This window comes from Platalea leucorodia, assembly GCF_965183815.1.
Source record: "Platalea leucorodia genome assembly, chromosome: 4".
In the NCBI taxonomy this organism is placed as follows: Eukaryota; Metazoa; Chordata; class Aves; order Pelecaniformes; family Threskiornithidae; genus Platalea; species Platalea leucorodia.
The window spans coordinates 94993179-95014316 of NC_138826.1; the positions used below are offsets into that span (position 1 = coordinate 94993179).

General features: G+C 35.7%; 1 protein-coding gene across 2 annotated transcripts in view; it reads right to left on the reverse strand.

Moving 5' to 3' along the window:
* Positions 1 to 21138, reverse strand: part of PPHLN1 (periphilin 1) — a 73085-nt gene that overhangs the window by 46241 nt on the left and 5706 nt on the right. For both annotated transcript variants that reach the window (XM_082309784.1, XM_082309783.1), the window contains exons 3-5: positions 20099 to 20190; positions 16632 to 16811; positions 15659 to 15720 (exon numbers count right to left, since the gene is read on the reverse strand). In XM_082309784.1, coding sequence (XP_082165910.1) covers positions 15659 to 15720; positions 16632 to 16811; positions 20099 to 20190 — 334 coding nt within the window. The remainder of the gene's footprint in view (positions 1 to 15658; positions 15721 to 16631; positions 16812 to 20098; positions 20191 to 21138) is intronic.

Consider the following 21138-nt stretch of genomic DNA (forward strand, 5'->3'; position numbering starts at 1 on the left):
AAACACACTTTTAAACAGGAAAACATTTAAGAGCCTCATTCTACAATAATATTATGCACAAAAAAGTAGAATCTCACTTTCATTTTTAAATTTTCATTTCATCACTCCATGTTAATTCTTAACTGGACCCTATCTCATACTGAACACTCAAGCCATTAACTATATTAAATCTGTTTCGGACAGCATAGCAACAGCACAGCATTTCTGATGTTTTCCATTAATGTAGCAAACTACATTGAACAGAACAAAATAAGCATTGTTTTACTTTTTTTTTTTCCTTAAATACTTAAGCTAACATACACCTGCAATTTGGTAATGAAGGCCCCAATTCAGCAAAGCAGTTAAGCACATGCTTCAGATTCCAACACATACTCAAAAGGTTTATTGAGCAGGGACAATATTTAATAGAGATGCAAAATTTTGTGCTTGGCTGTAACTTTAAAATAGAACTACTGCCCTTAATAACAAATACAGGATTAATCCCTTTTATGTAGGATCCCTCTTATCTTTATACTTTGTATTCACATCTCGCACTTAGTCCTGAAAGCACAATTGAGTTCTCTCAGCAGTGCTGCAACAGGAAGTATTCGCATTTTTAACCTCCATGAAACTTGACCATTAAATTCTCACTAAAGCTGATAATCTTGGATGAGCTTCTGAAATTTTGTAAGTAAACAGCCATACCCTGATATACCATCCACCAAGGGCAGCTTAGGGAAGAGCACAAGCCTGAGAGTTATTTCAGTTAACCATCAATTCCAGTTTCCTGGAGGAAAAACGACAAATACAGAATAGGGAAAGGTATTCTCCTGCTATGCAGAAAGCCCTACAAGGGAATACAACATGGGAGATTTTCTGTTGCCAAAGGATCAGAGACACCACCTTTCCCAAGCTACCTCTACCACACTGAATACTTCTGGTCTCATCCCTCCCTACCATTTTAAGCCCAGCAAACCATTCAGCAGCAATGTTGTGGGAAACCGAGGGCTACAGGAAGCTTTCTAGTTTACGAAAGGGAGTGGTACAGCTTAAGCTATGTGAAACAAAGGCTAACATGAACTGCTAAGTCAGTTTTATATTTTAAGAGTACATAAAGGCAAAATTCAATCACTTGCTAGATGTGAAATGCATGGAATGGAGGTGTATTTAGGTACATGAAAGCACATCCCATGCAATATAGGAAAAAGTTTTGTTTGCAAGAGGAGTTTAGTTCACTCTCTTGAATTCATGCTACTGGTCAACTGTGTACAATACTTCGTGCTTACTATTCTCTTGGACTTCTGCATCCCAATACAGACATCCATCTTTTCAACTAAACCATTAATCTACGATGTGGTCCAGCCATAGAGGACATAACTCACACTTTTGACACTGCACTGAAGAGACTGGCAACTCAACAGTATATCACTGCGGAGCAGAAACTGTGGGTTCTTTCAGTAACTCACAGGTGAGTGCAGTCTATTGCCTAGATAAAAAGTCAACAGAGAAGTTTATGTGACCCCTTCCATCTGAGAGAGATTACTGCTATTGTCAAAGGGGTTAGTCATTCCATTTATAGGCTTGGGTTTGATTACTAACCTTGCCTAAAAGTAACTCACACAGTTTTATAAATAAATTGAGGAAATTATACACATCTCCTAAGACACCAGACTTCAGTGCAAAGACATAAAACAGACAAGATTTGAACCATGCTTCTTAACTCAATACACTTTCTCTGTCTCATAATGCTCAGGCAAGAGGAATGGGGAGGAAGAGTGAAACAAAAATAAAAAATCCTCTTGACTTCCTTGTCAGGACACTGCAGGGGCTAATAGAGCTACCAATGTGATTCGGATGATGTGGAAAACATTTAATAAAATATACTACACCCCTGACTTCTAAGGTTCTCAAAAGATTTGCTGTGTTATACATCCAAAAAGCAAACACAAAGAGTCAAGAACACCTTTACTTTTAACACCCCCAAAGTAAATGGAGGTGGTGGAAGATTCCAGCCACCATCCTCTCTCCCAGAACTCATTCCCTTTCATTCCAAAGTACGCAGTACATGTTTGTGCAACAAACCAACAATTTACTTTAGTTCTGCTTTAGAGACTTAATATAATCTCTTGCTATTGTCCAAAGATCTTTATGGTTATTTATCATAAGCTAAAACAATACAGTGAATTACACCATTGCAGATTTAAGTAATTGCATCTGGTTCCACCGGCTTTCATTTGAACATTTGAAGTGATGACAGATTTCTTATGACAACTGGTTCCCAATGTTTTATGACTAAGCAAGTAACTGCAGTACTTGTAAGTGATACTTGCACTTGCTTTAAATGAAATTAACGTAATTATATCTAGTCAATGTAATCTTATTAACAGCTTTTTGCACAAAGGCAAAAGGAAACAGGCGTTGCAGAACAGCAGTAAATCTCATGAAGAGAAGGGTAACTAGACATACCAAATGCGCAACAAAAAAATTAAAAATATATAAATGCTTCACGATTTTTATGCTGCATGTAGTACTACTGAAGTCATCATATGCAAACACCAAAACTCCACACTGATGCTTCTTGTCCACCTCACTCAACATGAAAGCTACTTAACTCATCTCCCCCCCTCCCCTGACCTTGGGATATCCTGACAGATCAGGGAATAAAAAATAAGACAACTTGAATATTACAGCAACATTAGAGAGAAATGCCTGCTATATTCTTTAATTGAATAGTGTTAATATGCACTTAAACTGAAACTGGAAATCAGATTACACTCCTCTCTATCCTTAGTAAAGAGTACCCTCTTTTCTAGTGTCATTGATAATGTACTTTACTAAACTTGCTGGAAAATGAGCCCACACAATAAAAGTACATTTAAATTCAAACTCTCTTTCTATTATCTGACAGAGAGAAACTATGGTCAAGCATACAGATTACAACAGAAGAACAAGAAAGAAAGAAAGAGAGTCCAGAAAAACACAGTTCCAAAGAATTAAGAGCAAACAGCTTTATACAATTGTACGCAGAATAAAGACAATATTTTAATCAGACAAATCAAGAGCAAATTGGACAAAATAACTGCATTCAAATGCATGTGATCTTGCCTTCTCTTCTTTTTAAAAACAAGGGCTTAGTAACTCCCTGCAATTTCTCTAGAATAGGAAACAAATCATAGGTCTAAAGTTCCAGAGTGCATATTTGTTGAAAGTGATGGACCAAGTTACAATTTCTATTAACAGCTACAGCAATTACAGCAGCACAGAATATCACTGATAAAATATTTACTGACAGACACTACTGTGGGGTCAGATTTCCTATTCTTGACTTTGAGCAGCGTATCATCCCAGAACAGTCAAGCAGTTCAGATAACTATACTGAGAAGTTTATTCCTCGACACAGTAGGAACTGAATCAATTCCTAAACAGACTTAATTCAAAATGGAAATCATTCAAATCTTGTATCTCAATATACAAGCTTAAAATTGGAAGGAAACAGGACGCAAGATACTGTATCTTCACATACTTTTTTTTTTTTTTTTTTTTTTGCTGATACCATAACAGACCAGAGAAACTGGTCATCATTATTGCTTCTAGAGAAAGTTCTAATGGGACAGACCTTCCTAAGTGGGTGTTTGCACACTTACTGTCCTCAGGCATTGAGACCAGCACATGGGAAAGAACTTTAAAAAGTTACCCTGTGGTACCAAAGAGGGTTGACGAGGTGGGAGATGGAAAAAATTCCCAAGTACTACCCAAAGCAAGTATAAACGTATTCAGAACAAACATTTGTGGACAATAATGTACTATGAAACACAAATAAAGAGCCCTATGGAAGTTTTTAAATAATTTTATTTTTTAAAGATCTTCTAAACCAGTGTGCGAAATGACACGAGACTGGAGAAAAATATGTGCTGTTTAGAGTCACACAACTTTATATTGCCAAATTTCTAAACAAAAGAAGGTTTTTATGTTTGGTTGGTTGGGTTTTTTTAACCTGTGGGTTTAGCGGGGTTCTTTGTTTTGTTGGTTTTGGGAGGATATTGTTTGGGGTTTTTTGGGGGGGTGGTGTTTGGGAGGGTTTCTTTGGGTTTTGGGGGTTTGTTTTGGTTTTTTACTTCACAGTCAGTACTTGCCAAGCAATTCAATGTAGGCAAGCATTTGTCTAATACGCACACTAAGTACCTGAAAGAAAGAAGGAAATATTTTTGCACTATATTTTTAGGGGCATAAGTGAATTTTACGTTCGGCAAGCTATTATTCGTTTTCATAGAATCATAGAATCATTAAGGTTGGAAAAGACCCTTAAGATCATCGAGTCCAACCGGATAGCTTTTCTCAAAAGCTATCTTTAAAATTCTTAAATAGAAGAATCCAGAAACCATGAAATATCTGCTAAAGGAGCTCTTAAGGCTTTTCATTGGTATACCGCAGAATGTCATAAGTTCATTGATACTTAAGAGAAAGCAACAAGTAGTGTACTGTAGTAGTATATACTGATTTGATTAACCCTTGTGGTTGACTTTCTAACACCATCAATAAAAAGCTGCAAAAGGAAAGAGTAAGTTCTGGAACAGGTTTGTAAGCAGCAATACCTTATGTCAGTAATACTGACACACAATACCCTTATTATATTTAGTTTTCTTCTCCTTCCAAATCCCTTAATGAGATCTATAAATCAGAAAAACACTCAATTTTTCTCTATATCAGAAAAATGCTCCACAAATCATGATGTTTTTATTCTTAAATTAAAGTGAAATTTGAAGGTCAATTAGGTCAAATAGGTTTCATCTGCTTATGCCCCAAAGTTTTGTAATAGTGGTACAGACTTCGGCATAGCAAATTTAAATAAAAGTTAGCAAACTACCTCTGCTTTTGGATTTTTCGAGGTAAAAGACGTTATATGTATATGAAGAAAACAATTTATTGTACATAATTTTTTTTTTCTTTATTTGATCTCATTCCTTCCTGTCAAGGATGTAGTTTGTTCAAAATATGAAAGCCCTGAGTTAAGACAGAAATTTCCTCTTATAAATTATTCAGCCATGTAGCTTTATCTTTTTCCCCAGTTTGCTTTTTCCTTTCACTTTGATTACAGTTTATAATCACTCTAATATACATTTTTATATATATATATATATATATTTTTAGGCCGTTTCCTATATATTATAAACAGCACTTACCTGAACACATTTAACACAGAGACAAGCCATGCTACCTGGGTAAATTCCTTATTAAAAATTCCTTCTGCAACTACTGTAAGCCTTCAGTTATTTCAGTGATTTAATAACAGTTAACTTCAGAGTGCACCCCAATGACAAGTCATACTGATTCAAAGTGGTGCTGCAACAATCTTCTCAACCTTCCTTGAATCCATATTCCCACTCCACGCCTAACCTGGCATTGATATTTTCTCTCAGGCAACCAAACTGGTAGATAATTAATTGTGGTGGGTTAGCATGCAGGACCAGCTCACTGAAGAGTACAAACACCTGAAACAGTACCAGGGCGAGGGAAGGACTGGAACAGCACCAGCTTAGACAGGTTTAAACTGCTGTGGAAATAGATTTTTACTATAAGAAGATCAGTCTCCTTACTGCATTCATGACTTTTATTTATTTATGATAAATAAAATAGGTCCCTTGGCAGAATTTTAGAGTAGCTAAAGTTAGCATCAGTAAGACTCAAAGAAGGAATACATTTTTTTTCTAAAAACAATAGACATACACACCTAAACAACACTGAAAACACAATATTCTGGTTGTGAGTAATAAATGTAGATTCAAAGATAAATTTTTAAACCGAATACTGTTTAACAGAGACAAGTTTTAGTAAGGGATAAAAGTAGCAGTAGCTGAAGAGAGTTTTTGAATAATTAATTCATTGCTTGTCACTTCAATCTCTGATAACATAATCCTTTGCCTTACTTAGATAATCCTTGTACAAAATTCTTCCAAAAAATGCATCAAGTAAGATAAAAATTGTAGAACACATACTGAGTTTACTATCTTATCAAACCTGAATTGGTTTACCCCTCTAATGCTGCTCTGGTGAGACCCCACCTGCAGTACTGCGTCCAGCTCTGGAGTCCTCAGCACAGGAAGGACATGGACCTGTTGGAGCGGGTCCAGAGGAGGCCACGAAAATGATCAGAGGAGCAGAACACCTCTGCTATGAGGACAGGCTGAGAGACCTGGGGTTGTTCAGCCTGGAGAAGAGAAGGCTCCAGGGAGACCTTATTGCAGCCTTTCAGTACTTACAGGGGGCTTATAAGAAAGATGGGGACAGACTTTTTAGCAGGGCCTGTTGCAATAGGACAAGGGGTAATGGTTTTAAACTAAAAGAGGGTAGATTCAGCCTAGATGTAAGGAAGAAATTTTTTACGATGAGGGTGGTGAAACACTGGAACAGGTTGCCCAGAGAGGTGGTAGATGCCCCATCCCTGGAAACATTCAAGGTCAGGTTGGATGGGGCTCTGAGCAACCTGATCTAGTTGAAGATGTCCCTGCTCATTGCAGGAGGGTTGGACTAGATGACATTTAAAGGTCCCTTCCAACCCAAACCAATCTATGATTCTATAATTCAACACATTAAAATACCTTTTCCATTCTACTTCCAAATTGCATAAACATGCTCTCAAACATAATTTCCAAAAATAATTAGGCATACTAGACTAGGTAAGATAGTACTTCATTTAATACAATGCAACTGTTAAAAGTCATATTTCAGAAGAGAAAGACATTCCCACAGCTGGCTGACGCAACACTGTTGTGTGTCATGGCATTAATATTCAGTTCCACTTAGACAAAAGCATTTGTTATCAACTCACAAACTAATACTACAAAGGTTCATATACAAGGGAAAGAACCTTGTATGGTTATGTAAATATATATCATGAATAAATGTCAAGACTAACATTAAGAATAATTTGTTAGCATGGAAAAATAGCATCACCTTTTAAAAATAACACCAACAGCATGAGATCATGGAATTGCTTTATTTATGAACTTTTCCTCAGATGTAGATCGTAACACACTCAAACACAGCAATAGGTGGAAATGGCATATCAAAAAATCTTCTCTTTGCAGCAAAATGCTTAACAAAAGGATGCCTATACTGTCCATAACACCAAACTTTTTCCCCTACTGAAATTTACAGCACATCTCATTTTGTCAACTAAGGGGGGGGGGAAGCAACTTGCACTCATGTAAAGAAAAAACATCTAGGCAAAGCTCATCCTAGTATTCCCACCCTCTCTCAATGGGAATTAAATTCCCTGAAATGTTTAGTATATTCAAAATATAACAAACAAGACCTTGGAACCGAACAGATGAAGCATTTATCTTCCCAAGGGAAATTACGTACAAGTCCTCTGTGACAAGACTCCCCATCCTGAGAAACCCATCCCTACATTCATTAAGCCAATTCATTGGCTGGTCATTGAAATGATTTAGTTAGATGCCCACCTTAACAGTAGTTGTCTGGACTCAAAGGGAGACTCCCTTCTCTTTCCCTCCCCACTGTCTCTCAGTACCTAGCTGTTTTTCAGTGTATTTGTAAGGAAACCTTTCCAGAATAATCAAGTGCTATCTATCCATGGGAGTTTGTCTTGTTATTTCCCAATACAGTCCTAACTTGCTAGTTTGGTACCGTCTACCACCCAATTATAATGCTAGCTATAAAACTGGACCAGACAAGCTTGCTTTTTGAAGTCTTCTTTAAAGTGAGGTGTTAGCCAAGATCTTACAGTGTACAGGTACATAATGTTATCTTTAGGCTTGTTGCCCTGTCATACGTTGCAAACCGAGGATCTCCTTACAGTTTATTAGCATTATGTAAACATCACTGATAAGACGACAATAATCATATTCCCAAAGCGTGACTTAGTTTTAAGCAACAAATCAATGTTACTACAAAATTTAACTGACTTTGCACACACTACTGAGTTTTTCCTTACGTGTGTATCATAACATACTAATAGCTGTAGTAAACAGTTCTCATGCAATAACCACTGTTACAAAAATATAATGATGACACCAATTTCATATGACGATTTAAAGCCTTACAAAAACTGCAGTGGGAAACAGTTGTACACACAAAAAGCTACAGATCCTTAAAACACAAGACAGCTTCGGATCAAAAGCAAGTTGAATAAACACATGATAGCTGTTGAGAACCACCATGATGAGAACTTCTAGGTTTTTTGTTACCAAATTTGGTGTATTTACTGTAACTGTTGTCAAATAAATACTTACAAGTCAATTTACTACCTAGCTGTTTCTTTATTCAACCGTAATTCAGGCTGGGTTTTTAAGAATATCAAAATGTTGAGAAGATTGTAATTATCTGTCTTTAGTCCAAAGAATACTTTTAGACTCACAACACAGAGACCATATTTAAATGTAACTAAAATATTTCAAAGGACTGAAGTATAAGAAATACCATACACGCAGAATCTGACTGAAACTACCTATTTTTAATTGTGCTTTTCGCAAACAATCTTACCCAGTTTTCTCTTACGGCCCTCAGCAGGAGTTAAAGCCAATATTTAGAACCCTTCTAAGTTTCATAGAAAAAGTAAGCTCTACTGCATGAGGCTGTGTATTTACAAGCTCAGCAGGAAAAAAAAAAAATCAGGTAGTGGGAAGTTCTGCTAATTTGACAATTCCCATATAGGGGAAACTTTGAAATGTTTTGATTAGAAAAACAAAGCTTCCATGACATCATTCTGAGATGAAATAGAACAGCCAGACCCCTCTATTACCAAGAACTGTCAAAGGAGTCTCCCATCAACTGGGGGTGGGGCGGAAAAATCACAGCTCAGACCCCTGTGGGAGGTTCCAGGGTCCTGGTTGAATGGTAGGAATACTGGCACTGACCTCAGAAGCTCATCAGGAGAAATGATTACGAGAAAAAGTAATTAAGTGATCAATACAGCATATATTATGACTTTAAAGTTTAAACTCCTTCCCCTCAACCTGAGATGGAAATTGCATAAGCAATTAGAGTTCTGCAACATACCTTAAAAGGAACAAAATTATCAGTAAGCAATTTTTGAAAGCAAACATGTTTTTTAGAATTGGAATGATAAATTCTGCGAAGAATTAAAAGAAAATAGGTCCTCAATAAAGATCACGGTCAATAGTTATGCAAATAAAAATATTTAAAAATTAAAAACAATCACTCAACAACTACAACTAGCTGCCAGTGAAAGCAACGTTCACCTTACAGAATGACCCCACAATTAGCTGAAACATGCAAAAAAATCCAGTTGAAAATATGAGAAATTTTTACCTCCTCCCCATATTTTTACATTGTAAGGCGGGAACAAAAAAATTCTACAACTGAAACCCTGTCCACCAGTCTCTCCTTTTCTCCCCATTCTCTCAAGTGACAAACATTTCAGAAGTGGAGGGACAGCAGTCTTGCTTTGAATGAAGTTTCTAGTATAATTCTAGATATAAACAAAGCAGGTCCCACCAACATATATAACAGCAGAAACTCAGGTTGACATAATGTTCTTAGTAAGAAAACAGCCAGTGCTCACATACATAGTTTTAAGTCTCTGGGTTCCAAGTTAAATGGAGGAAAGAGATTCATCATAGCAACAAAACCAGACTTGTCTGAATTGAAACTTTTTTACTTTCAATTGCATTGGCCTGCAACAGTGGACAGTCCTGAACTGTTCTTACACAGCCTTCAGTACAGGGCAGTTTTAAAACACTAAGTGATATCTGCATGAAAAGATTTGAGTGCTTACAATCCATTCAAAATAAAAATCCATGGTCCAAAAGAACCCAAAGCATTAGTAATACAATTAGACATATATAATTCTGGCCAAGTAACAAAAATAAAATTATAAAACATAAATCTCAGTTTGCAAACAAATTGGTTGTCCCAAGCACAAAAGAGCTAAAGAGGCGGTGGAGCAGAAAACAGCCCTCAAAGAAAATGTAGCAACTACTGAATCAATAAGACTGCTGCCTAAGACGAAGTGTGATATGAAGTCATTAAATATTTAGTGTAAACCAGAATCTACTTTTAAGTTATCTATTACCTATTATCTTGTTCCAAAAAGTTCTAAATCCCCCTCCACCCTCTCAAAATATCATAAGCCAAGGTAAACTAATTTAGCTAGCAGCCTAATACAATGGGTCTTCTGAACTAAAGATTTCAACAGACTAAGTCCTTGCCTGGAGTTGTAGACAGGCATAATGAATCTACCACAATGACCTATTATAAGAAACTAATTTCGTATATGAATAAACAAGTTACTCTAGCAGTTCGTGTGAATACCTGAGAGGTTCAATGTTCTGGCAGAGATTTTATTTATTTATTAAAAGAAAAAGGCATGTGCTAATGAATATGATTAGAACTCTGCTTATCAATCTCTGTCAAAAGCAAGACCATTTTCTTTGGGTGACTGCCATATTTATTTCCCTCCACACATGTTTTTTAATAAAGAATGAGGTTCTTGTATGGTGTCCCTTAAGACCTGTCAAATATTGCAACAGAACAGCAGACTTATGTACAATTTTAGCACCATCTCATAAATCCCTTTGGCTAAGTTTCTCTTCTAGAAGCAAGACAAAGATCGGTTTACATTACAAGAAAGTTTAAATCCAAAGCCTAAAGACCTCCCACAATATAATACGCAGTTTTAAATGAGCATAAAATCTTTAAACAGCTTCACTGTTTCATTCATTAGAGAACACATACAAGGAGGGGGAAAAAAAACAAGAAACAAGCTACCCCCTGTAATTCAAAGTTGATTGCACAGTGATAATGTAAAGATAACTGCCTTGGCCTATGACACATCTGAACCCTCAATACTAAATCCTGCTTTATTGACAGAAGAGTCAGTGACCCTTAACTTCTATCTGGAGACTCTCTCATCAATGATTTTGGTTTAAAATAACCATTCTTGTCAAAGAACAATTTTCTTCTTAATGTACAATCTTCAGACCACTCCTCTAGAACATCCTGTCATCACATACTGCACCTGCAAGGGGTTAATCGCCAAATGGAAGGGTAGTTCAAGCAGAGATCAGAAAGCCACAATTGCTGGGCTTCTATCCCCCTCTTTGCTACCAATTTGCTCCATGGCCTCCAGTAAACACAATCTCACTGTGAAGATTTATGCATCTACAAAAATTGGGGTATATTATGCTTTACTGCCCTAAAGAGGTAACTGTAAGTTTAATGTTCAGAAAGCCACATAAAATTTTCAGAGGAAAGGCAATGTGCCGTTGATGTAAAAGATTTCCGAAATAAAATATAGAACTGATTGATGAAGCTTAGTTGTTCACAGATCACCAATTGTTTAAAATTAAGTTTCAACATTTTGCCAGACAGTTTTCTTTCATTTCTAGCATCAAAATTACTTCATTATTTCTATTTATTACAAAATATTTCCTGTGCACTCCACAGATAAGCAGATCTGGTTTATATACACAAATGCATTAGTATTAAAGACTGGACTAAGACTACTTCCTAATTTCACACAGGACATGGAGGAAAAAAAAAAAACAAACCACCAACCAATAAATAAAACAACACAAATAGTAGCAGCAAGTTTCCTTCATTAACAAAAGAAAACTTATTCATATCAACAACTTGAGAGGAGATATTAAAAATGTCCTACGTGAGCCACTTCTCAGGAGTCTATATTATATGAACCAACATTACTACTGATGCCGAGTACTTTGTCTACAAATATGGCAATCCTTAATTTACAAAAATCTGGACCTCGGATAATTGTAAGGATCAAATTTAATGCATGTATAGCTGGGATTTACAAGTGCGTCATTTTGTAATTACTCTTTGAAGATGAGTCTTACCCATCTTAAGTTGCCAAGTTTCGCATATTTCACATCTTATTTGGCTGGAAAAAAAAAAAGAATGAAGTAATGTTCTGTGCACTCAAAAGGATTAAAATTTGGTATGACTAAAGTGAACAGCAGCTAACAATCTTCTAAAGCATTTCACACTGAAAAGTTCATCTGACTTTATAAAAATGAACTTGTATGCAAAATCCATTGCTATGAAGCCCATACAGAAGTACTGTAAAATTGGAGTTCTTCAACATGTAACGGCATAGTTCCCTGCAACTTTTAAAAAAATCTGACATGCATAAAATAATTTGAGTGCTTTGAATAAATGAGTTTGATATATCACTAAAGACAAGTAGTAACACAGCCCCAGAAGTAATCAACATCAGTAAAAAATAAATGTACAAAGAAGTCATGTGTTATTTGATCTACTTCTCTCACAATTTCCAAGTTTCACAATTCTCATAGCATCAGCGACCAAGACATTAAAACTGTTGTCATGTGTGCAGAAAATTCTCTGTTCTCCAAACTAAGAGGTTCTGCTTTGATGTACAATTCTTTATACATGCCAACTAGGCTTGAACCAAGAGGCACTTCAAACCAAGATATGACTGTAAGGTTACACAATTCACATCAGTTCCTAGAGGACAGAAATCCATCAAGAATTCCTTAGGTCAGAACAAGAGAAAAAAGGCTGGGAACTCGTGCTGGACATAGATTTCAAAATATCATCTGAATTACTTTATTTTTTACATATAAAATATGATATTACCATAAGGAAATCATGGTCAGGATGAAAGCTGTTCACTGAGCATAGTATAAAACAGGGCTTACAACTCTCAAGAACTGAGTGGTCCAGAAAAAGAGCAGAAGGATCAGTATCACTCCGCTCAGTGGTAGACTATCGGCAAATGACAGCTGCTTGGAAACCGAAGCATAACTCCATAAGAAGAAAGAAGGCAAGAAAAAAAGACAGCTAAGCCAAGTGGTAGAACCTCAACAATCCTCTTGTCACTCACGGAGAACTGCTGCTGGTCAGCTGACACATCACAGCTCAAGCCACAGCTATGCAACTGCTAAGTAAGCATGCACTTCCTATTTTTAAGGAAAAGGCAAGAGGCTTAAAAAAAAAAAATCCACAAAAGAAATAACAACAGCAACAACAAAAAATACCCCAGCTGGTTTCTTCAACAAAGGAAACTATCACCCCCCAAAATTCTGCATCATTTAAGGGTTTCTGATATTCCAGATAAGCAGATTCTTTTACTTTGGGAGAATCTCAAGGAATGTTTTTCAGCACTCCAAAGAAAGATAGGGGGGGGAAAAAATGGAAAGAATAAGAAATCAGAAACTACTTTTTGACAGTTAAGTTGTGAAAAATCAAAGCAGGAAAATGTGAATGATTAATGCTTAAGAGGAAATGCTAAACATAATGTTGACAACAACTTTTTACAGCGCATTTTTAGCTGCTGAATGAGTTTTTAAAAATAGTCAAGAAAACTGATTATTTATGTCAATAAAAGAGCTATTCTTTTTAGAATTTATAGTCACTGTACTGACTACAAAAACCCATTAACTTTGCAAGTCTCCTGAGTGTCTTTAGCTTCACAAATCTAACTTTGTGCTATGTTTTAGCCATGTTCCATGCTATTTTTTAAGAAGTACTTCTGGTTAAAGTAATCTTAAATCTCCTTCTACTGCCACAAATAAAAAAATAATAAAAAAAAAATTTATACGTACTCCAGAAGAACTTACCCAAAATAACTTCCGTCATATCCAAAGAGAAAGCATTTTCGCATATAATAATTTTTTAATCTCATGTTTTATAGTGCAAACGTCTTTGAAATAGAAAGTAATTAGCGTTTCCACCACAGGAGACAACATACACCAAGTACTGTACTTCACTATTTCCTCTGTTGAGATCCACTACATAGCTCAATAGTGAGCAATATGCAAAAAAATCATAATTAAGTTTATTACAAAGCATGTAATGCTACAAATGTTTAGCAGTCTGATCACAGGATTTACATCCAAGGTTATTTACTACTCCTGTGCTTTTCTGTAGAGTCAGACTTATGACATGCTAATGCATATTTATGTAATAGATCAGTAGGGCTTCATTCAATTGCAAATACATTCCCATACCCTCAACTGAACCAAGTATCTTTATGAAGTTCTTCCATACTGCTGTTGCAGTTGTATAACAGTTACATATTCTAAAATATACAAGGAAGATTCAGATAGGACTATCACCTACCACGCAACACATTTTTAAAGCCTTCAACAAAACGAGCTGACATTTTATCCTCACATTTTAAATGGAAGAAATCAGGATGCATTTAAGAATCTTTTTGACCACTGGGTGCCACTCTTGTTCTGCGTAAAATGAACTGCCTGGCACTAACTCAGTCTTCTCAGTCTTTTTTTTCCACCCCCCCCCAGGTTTAAACAACTCTCATTCTTCTAAGTGGGAGGAAAAGATGCAAGAATTTTTACACAAGTTTCTATAAAACACTTACTACTTTTTGAAACCCTTTACCGTTGCTTCTAACCCCAAGAATGCAATTTTGAGAGAAGTTGAGTGCAGACAGACCATATTTTTTTTATGGTGAAGTTACGTAGTAACCTAGTTATGCTACGTCTAAATCATCACATTCAAAGGAATAGATTTCTACAACTGTGCAGCCCTGTAGCACTGTACTGCCATTGCTACTAACAGCTTCATATTGTGTTTGCAAGGCCTCAATACTGAGGCTTCGAGCAAGCTTGCTCTGTCTGAGCTTTTCCTGACCTCTCTGAAGTCTTTTTTTCAATTTGGTGCAGGTTTAACAGCAATTTTTCTAACTGACCAGGTGTCTTTAGCTAACTTGGTTTACTTTTGTTGATCTTTGTATGGTACAACCACAGTTTTGTATAGATAGCAATAACAAGGAGTTATTCTATGTAGAATGAGATATTTACAACTAACACCATGATACAGCATATAGAAATACAAGCCTGGTATAATAGTAGACACCTTGAGAAGTGGAAACACAGGATGTGGCAGATAAAAGTACAGCCACAAGATGACATTCTTAGATTAGATTATTAATATTTCAGTTATACTAACAATTCATTCTTGTCTGAACATTTAGGATGAGTTTCATCCTTGTCCATAAGTTCTGGGTGTAACGCTATCCTGTGCACTTTATTTATCATATCAAACAATCCCACACCAAACATCATTGCAGGCATATGTGTGTTACAGCCCTCCTGTTTAATACTATTTCTTACATTTCACAGGTGGGAACCTGAGCTACAGACTAAGAAGTGCTCACAGAAATGAATATGATGTATGATGGAAATACCTACTCATCAGTCCAGCTGAGAAAAAAGGGAGGTCAGAACAAGGCTATGGTGAACTTCATAATCCCATTATTCGCCCCACCAACCTTTAAAATGGCGCAGGTATCTTTCCACTGTATTGTTGCCCCAAGGTACTGCAGTCACAGAAGCAAATACTACACCAAAGAATTCTCTGAAGTCATGTAAAAAGTATGACTGATCAGGGAGATGCACTAAATTACTTACAGTCCCAAGCTAACATCTTAAAGATGCTATCATTATGCCTCCTCTCCTTGCTAAACAAATACTAAAATAGACACTTTCACGTCATACCATTTATTTAATTTGTGTTTCAAACACTGCAACTAGAAATCACTTTTCCACTATTGTTTTTACTTCAACAAGTGCCCTTTCCCACATACCTGCCATTTCACTGCTCTGCTCTACAAACTGTTTTGATAACAAACAAAAATGCCCTAAATAGTCCCAGCCTATGCATTGCACTACTGTAAAGTCTTATAAAATACCTGTATTCAGGCTGCCGACTTATAGGATGATCATCCCTTGGCCATCTGTATCCTGATTCATCCTGCAAAACACACATACAAAACAACTGTGTGATGTGTATCTCAACAACAGATGTCAGGTACAGTTAGCTGCCAAATGGTACTTATTTATTGCAAAACCAAAGCATTTAATGTGCTAAAAGAAAGTACTAATCATTCACAGCGAGGTTCCTCTCAGTTTATTCACTCTGCCCCGTTCCTCTTATTTTCTTCCTCTATTAATACTAAGGAGAGCAACTTTGAAATGCTGCACAAAACACAAAAACTAAAAAAATTTCCAAAATATACATAGGCCCTGACTTAAAAAAAAGAAAATTTCCCCCATTGAAATGTAAATTATTATCAATAGCTTGAAATTACAGAATTTCAAACAGCTGGGTTAGAGGAGGTGAATGAACTTTCAAAGGGACCATAAATTTTGTACTTAAGTGTAGCTACTGGGAAAAAAAAATATGCATTCAACATCATGACAGAATTTATATAAAATTAACAACTGCGGGAATTAGAAGGGTAGGCAGACAACATTCAACAAGTTGCATGTGCAAGCACTTGTTAAATAGAAAGATTTTGCAATCATTCTTCTATTCATCCAGATAACTTTGCACTGCATTACAGAGAGGACTTCTAGCCACTTTTCTTTTCCCAGTTCAGGCTCTGAGCTTTCCACAGTGCTGGACAAGGGCTCTTTTCTAAGTAAACAGAGTAGCTAGGAACCGTAAGAAGCAGCAAACAGTTATTACCTTATAATCACAAGAGAAGCACAGTAACTGCAAAAAAGCACCAAGTATCAAAACCTGGATGTTTTTTCTATTCATTTGATTTCAGTTTATGGGAACAGCATTAACACCAATGGTCTGTCTGAAATAATATTTTAATTGTTCAGTATCAAGCATTTACGAGAAGATAAACATCATAAACATGTGAGAAGAATTACCTTATGTACACCTCTGTGTGGAGGGCCACTTCTTCGGTCATGGGCAAAACTGCGACCCTCTTCATAGTCTCTGTACTCAGCGTGACTGTAATCATCATACCGACTGTAATTCCCATCCCCAGGTCTTTCGAGCAGTGGTGGTTTCTTGGGCACAATGTTTACTACTCTATGATAATCATCCTAAACCACAAAACAAACAAAAACATATTGCTTTTAACAGCTTGAAATCTGTAGTGAATATACAAAAGTAAAAACAACAAGTTATTTCTAAATATGGGACTACAGTAATCTTAAAGCTGAAATAGCACAGGGAAACAACAAATATTAAAAATCATGCCAGTCTGGTGGTGGAATAATTTATTAAATCTATTTGGACACCATTCAGATGCAATCCTTAGGCATTACAAGTTTAATTATAGGGGGAAAATTTTCAACATGGTTTAAGTTTCTTTTGAAACTTTAAAGCAGCAGCACTAGCTACTTTCTAAGCATCAGCTACTTTTTTTTTTAAGCATATATTTCTCAGAGACTTTTACATTAACTTAGGAATGCAATAGTTACACCTGTAACGCCTGTAAAACAAGGAGCCCATTTGAAAACATAATCAATTTTCTTAATGTCAATAACATCCTCCACACTATGGAGATTATAGTGAAGACAGTCCTTGCTTCATAATCTGAATAGATAAGCACCTTCTCAATACAATGCAGTAGGTGATCGGAGGATTGAAGTGACAAGAGAGAATTTGAACACTCTGTTTTTCTTTTAACACAAGTTTCGGATAGCTTTTTGCTAGAATGCAAAATCAATTTATTGTATTTCCTTCAAATAAAATGTCATCCACCATTTACCAATTAAATAAATCCTTTGTTTATTAAGTGCAAATTGCACAGCTGCAAAAGATACAAATTCGATTTTCTAGAACAAAGTATTATATAAGCCAACTGCAAATAAAAAGCAAACAAAAACATGAATGCAAGACCTTGTATTTCAAGTCTCCTTCCTTTAGTAAGATTTTTTTTTTCTATGGGCCTTAAAAACACAAGCTACAAATGCAGAGACTTGAGTTGGCATGTGCAATTTGGAGGGGGGGAAGGATACTCAAACTAGCTTTTTTAATAGTAGTAGAAAGTCACAATCTAATGCACGAATAGTTTTTGTAGAAAAATACATTTAATTCACAAACTGCTAAATATTGTCATGCAAAAAAAAGTTAGTTCTGATTTCAGAGACCACCCAACAAATTCACTAGAGGGCAATCCAAAGCCAGCCTACAGCCATACTGATGCAAAGCAGAGACTACATACACATCATACACAGCCACAATGCTTGATCTACCCTTACCTCACTGAACATCCTCCACACATATTTTTTTTTTAGTTTGGTGTCTTACAAAGATTTTAGCTCTGAAACTAAAATAAAACTGCACTGTGCTTTAACCTTACCCAGAAGCCCCCATCACATAACTATACTGACATATAGAAGGATAGTTACATGAAAACTCAACGTGTACCCACCTACGGTTAATTGTGCCAAGTGCTTGCAACTTTATGTTGTTTACCAGGATCTGAAAGGATGTGTTTCTACTACAGTCTATACTTGATATAAAATTAGCACCTGGTTTAAATTAGGACAAGTTTCTTGCTCTCTCAAACAAGAGATACTTCATTCTGTATCACTGGCGTGTCTCAGTTCCAAAGTACTAACCTATCAGCAACTGCTAAGTGTGTTCATAGATTGAATAAACTAACTCCATTTTACTTGTCTAGTCAAAATTAAGTCAGACCTGTACACGTGGACACAGATACAATGGCACAGGCTTACAAGGACAGAAACTGCCTGCCAATTATCTTGAATCAGCAGAGCTGTATGAGAGGGAGCTTCATATCCATCTTTCAGTAAGGCAGAGAGACATCAGATCTTGGTTTGCCCAGCTACTGGGTGTGTTGTTTTGGTGCAGATGGATAGTGTTGAATCTGAAAAATGAGTGTATTCTGCTAGTCCCGTCATCCCCAGTTCCAAACACATGTAATATAAAGCTAGCATTGAACTACACAGTTAATTCTTGCATCAGAATGAGTGCATCACATCTTTTCAATTTTAAAGGAAATTTTCATAATGCATATGCCATGCATTGTTCCCTGGACAGCTTGAAAGACTAAAGGGATTTAAGAATATCACTGTTGCAATGGTTAAATTAAATTAGCAATGTGTTAGTCAAATCAAATGTTGATTAAAAAAAAAAAAAATCTGTGAAAATGCATTCTGCCTATTCTGACATTCTCATGTCCTATTGCTGATAAGTGTTTTGGAGAAGCAGCTGACTAAATACCCTGTGCAAACTTATCTGATTTCCAGTTTGCTGAAAATGCAGAAATTTTGTTGTTGCCTGTAAAGAGAGTTAGAAATGTCACAGAGCAGCCAAACACTAATACACCACTCAATAGAGAAGACTACGTAACTAGTTACCAAGTTACCAACACTGGTACACTTCCAAAACAACACGCTGAAAATATAGTAGAGGGAACCCAGAAAGTATGCTAAATCAGCTATGCTACTATTGCACCATTTAAAAGAACTAAAAGAAAAGCCAGATAACAGGCACAGGTACCTGAAATTTTATTTTGCCAAATGTACATTGCACAGCATATAAATAGAAATGTCAAAAAGTATTCTTAAAGTTCTATTTAAGGTGTAATAGCTCAAAAGACAAAGCTACAAGCTGTTTTCTTTCTTCTTTAGAGACTTCAGACACAGGACAAAAAAAAAAAAATTTACCCAGCTCTTTGGCACAGAGATTTTCTAAAAGCATTCTAAAGTTACTCTACAGCAGAGTAAGCATAGCTTCTGTGTTTGCTTTTACAAGCACAACATACAGTAGAAGTCTCCATGTCTATGAAGTAGATTTCCATTGACACTCTTCTTGATAAGCATTTCCCTTACAAGGCTTCAAAACACAATTTCTTTAGCAAAGACGTATTTTCAACATTTGTTATAAACATTTCCTTCTATACTTTAAGCATCATAACAAAAAACTGCATCAGTGACAACACCAATACCAAAAGTAGTGATTTTACCATCTCAAATCACTTCAAAGATGTATTAACATAACAAAAAATGTCTGGAGAAAAATTAACATAGTATGGCCTTTGGTTCTCCAGAAGTTATTGAAAATCCTGTGTTTAATAACACAAAGAACTACACCAAAAAAATCAATTTATCAAAATACAAATGTTCTGAAACACTTTCAATAGATTTGGAAAAGAAATACAAGATTTAATTTTGTAGGCATTCTATTATCTCTGTGCAGATATATTTGCTAGACTGTTGGCTTAAATGAATGAGAAAAGAACCTGGGGTATACTAGGAACTTAAATATGTACATAAATCCAGCCCTTATAGTACAAGTCATGGTATAAAGGTATAGTACAACAGTATAATGCTAAAGAAACATACTATACACTTACATCAGGATGAATCCTTGGAGGGAGACGTTCTCTTGGAACTCTTTCATAGTCATATCGCCCTTCAGACCACATTTCATCTCTTCGATAAGCCACTAAAGACAATAAAAATCCAATTAGCCAAAACCAGACTCATGAATAGATGAAAGAACAGTGAGCATAGAAATAAAGGTTCCCAGTGTAACGTATTATGCACAAATCCTGTACCTACACTTTTTTTTTAATTAGCCCTTTTAAAAGTAAGTCTATCTAGTTATAGAAGTAATTAATGAACTTTAAGCAAAAATAACTCACAGTATGTGCAAGAACAACTGAACAACTGGAAATTAGTGCAGTACAATCAGTATAATTACAGGACTTACAGATACTATAAACAGCTCTATTGAAATATATGCATATTGCAAATATCAGCTGTACATATAAATTCATACACACATACCTTATAGCAATTTTGATACTGCTCTGCTAAAAATACAGGATTTTTTTTTAAAAGCATTCAATTCCTACTTATTAGATTGAAGAATTTCTACTTTTTTATATAATATAATAATTTTGATTGAATTACTTCATCATCTCAACCATGTGGAAAGAGGTTAAAACACAACACATCAGTTAGTACAAAGCTCCGCATTTTGAATACACACATGAAATGCATTCTTCACATGCAGATTTTTCCTGTTTTAAATTGGGAGCCAGCAGAACACAAAAATTCCTCTTTCCAGAGAAAGGTGACTTTCAAAGTCAAAATTAGTAACTACATACAGGTGGAAATACACCACCACCATAAGAAATTCTAGTCATGCTATGTTAGACAACACAAACTTGAGGAGTTGAAACCTTTCTGATGATTATAAAGGCGACAAATTATATACTATACATCATTGAAAATAAATAAGAAATCGCTAGAATTATATTTTTCAAAGTTTTCCTTCACAATGGTAGTTCTAGCTATTAAAAATAATCAATAAGAAGCAGTAGGACATATTCAGAAGGAGAAATACATAACATTATCTACTTTCACAAAATAAAAACACTTAACTGAA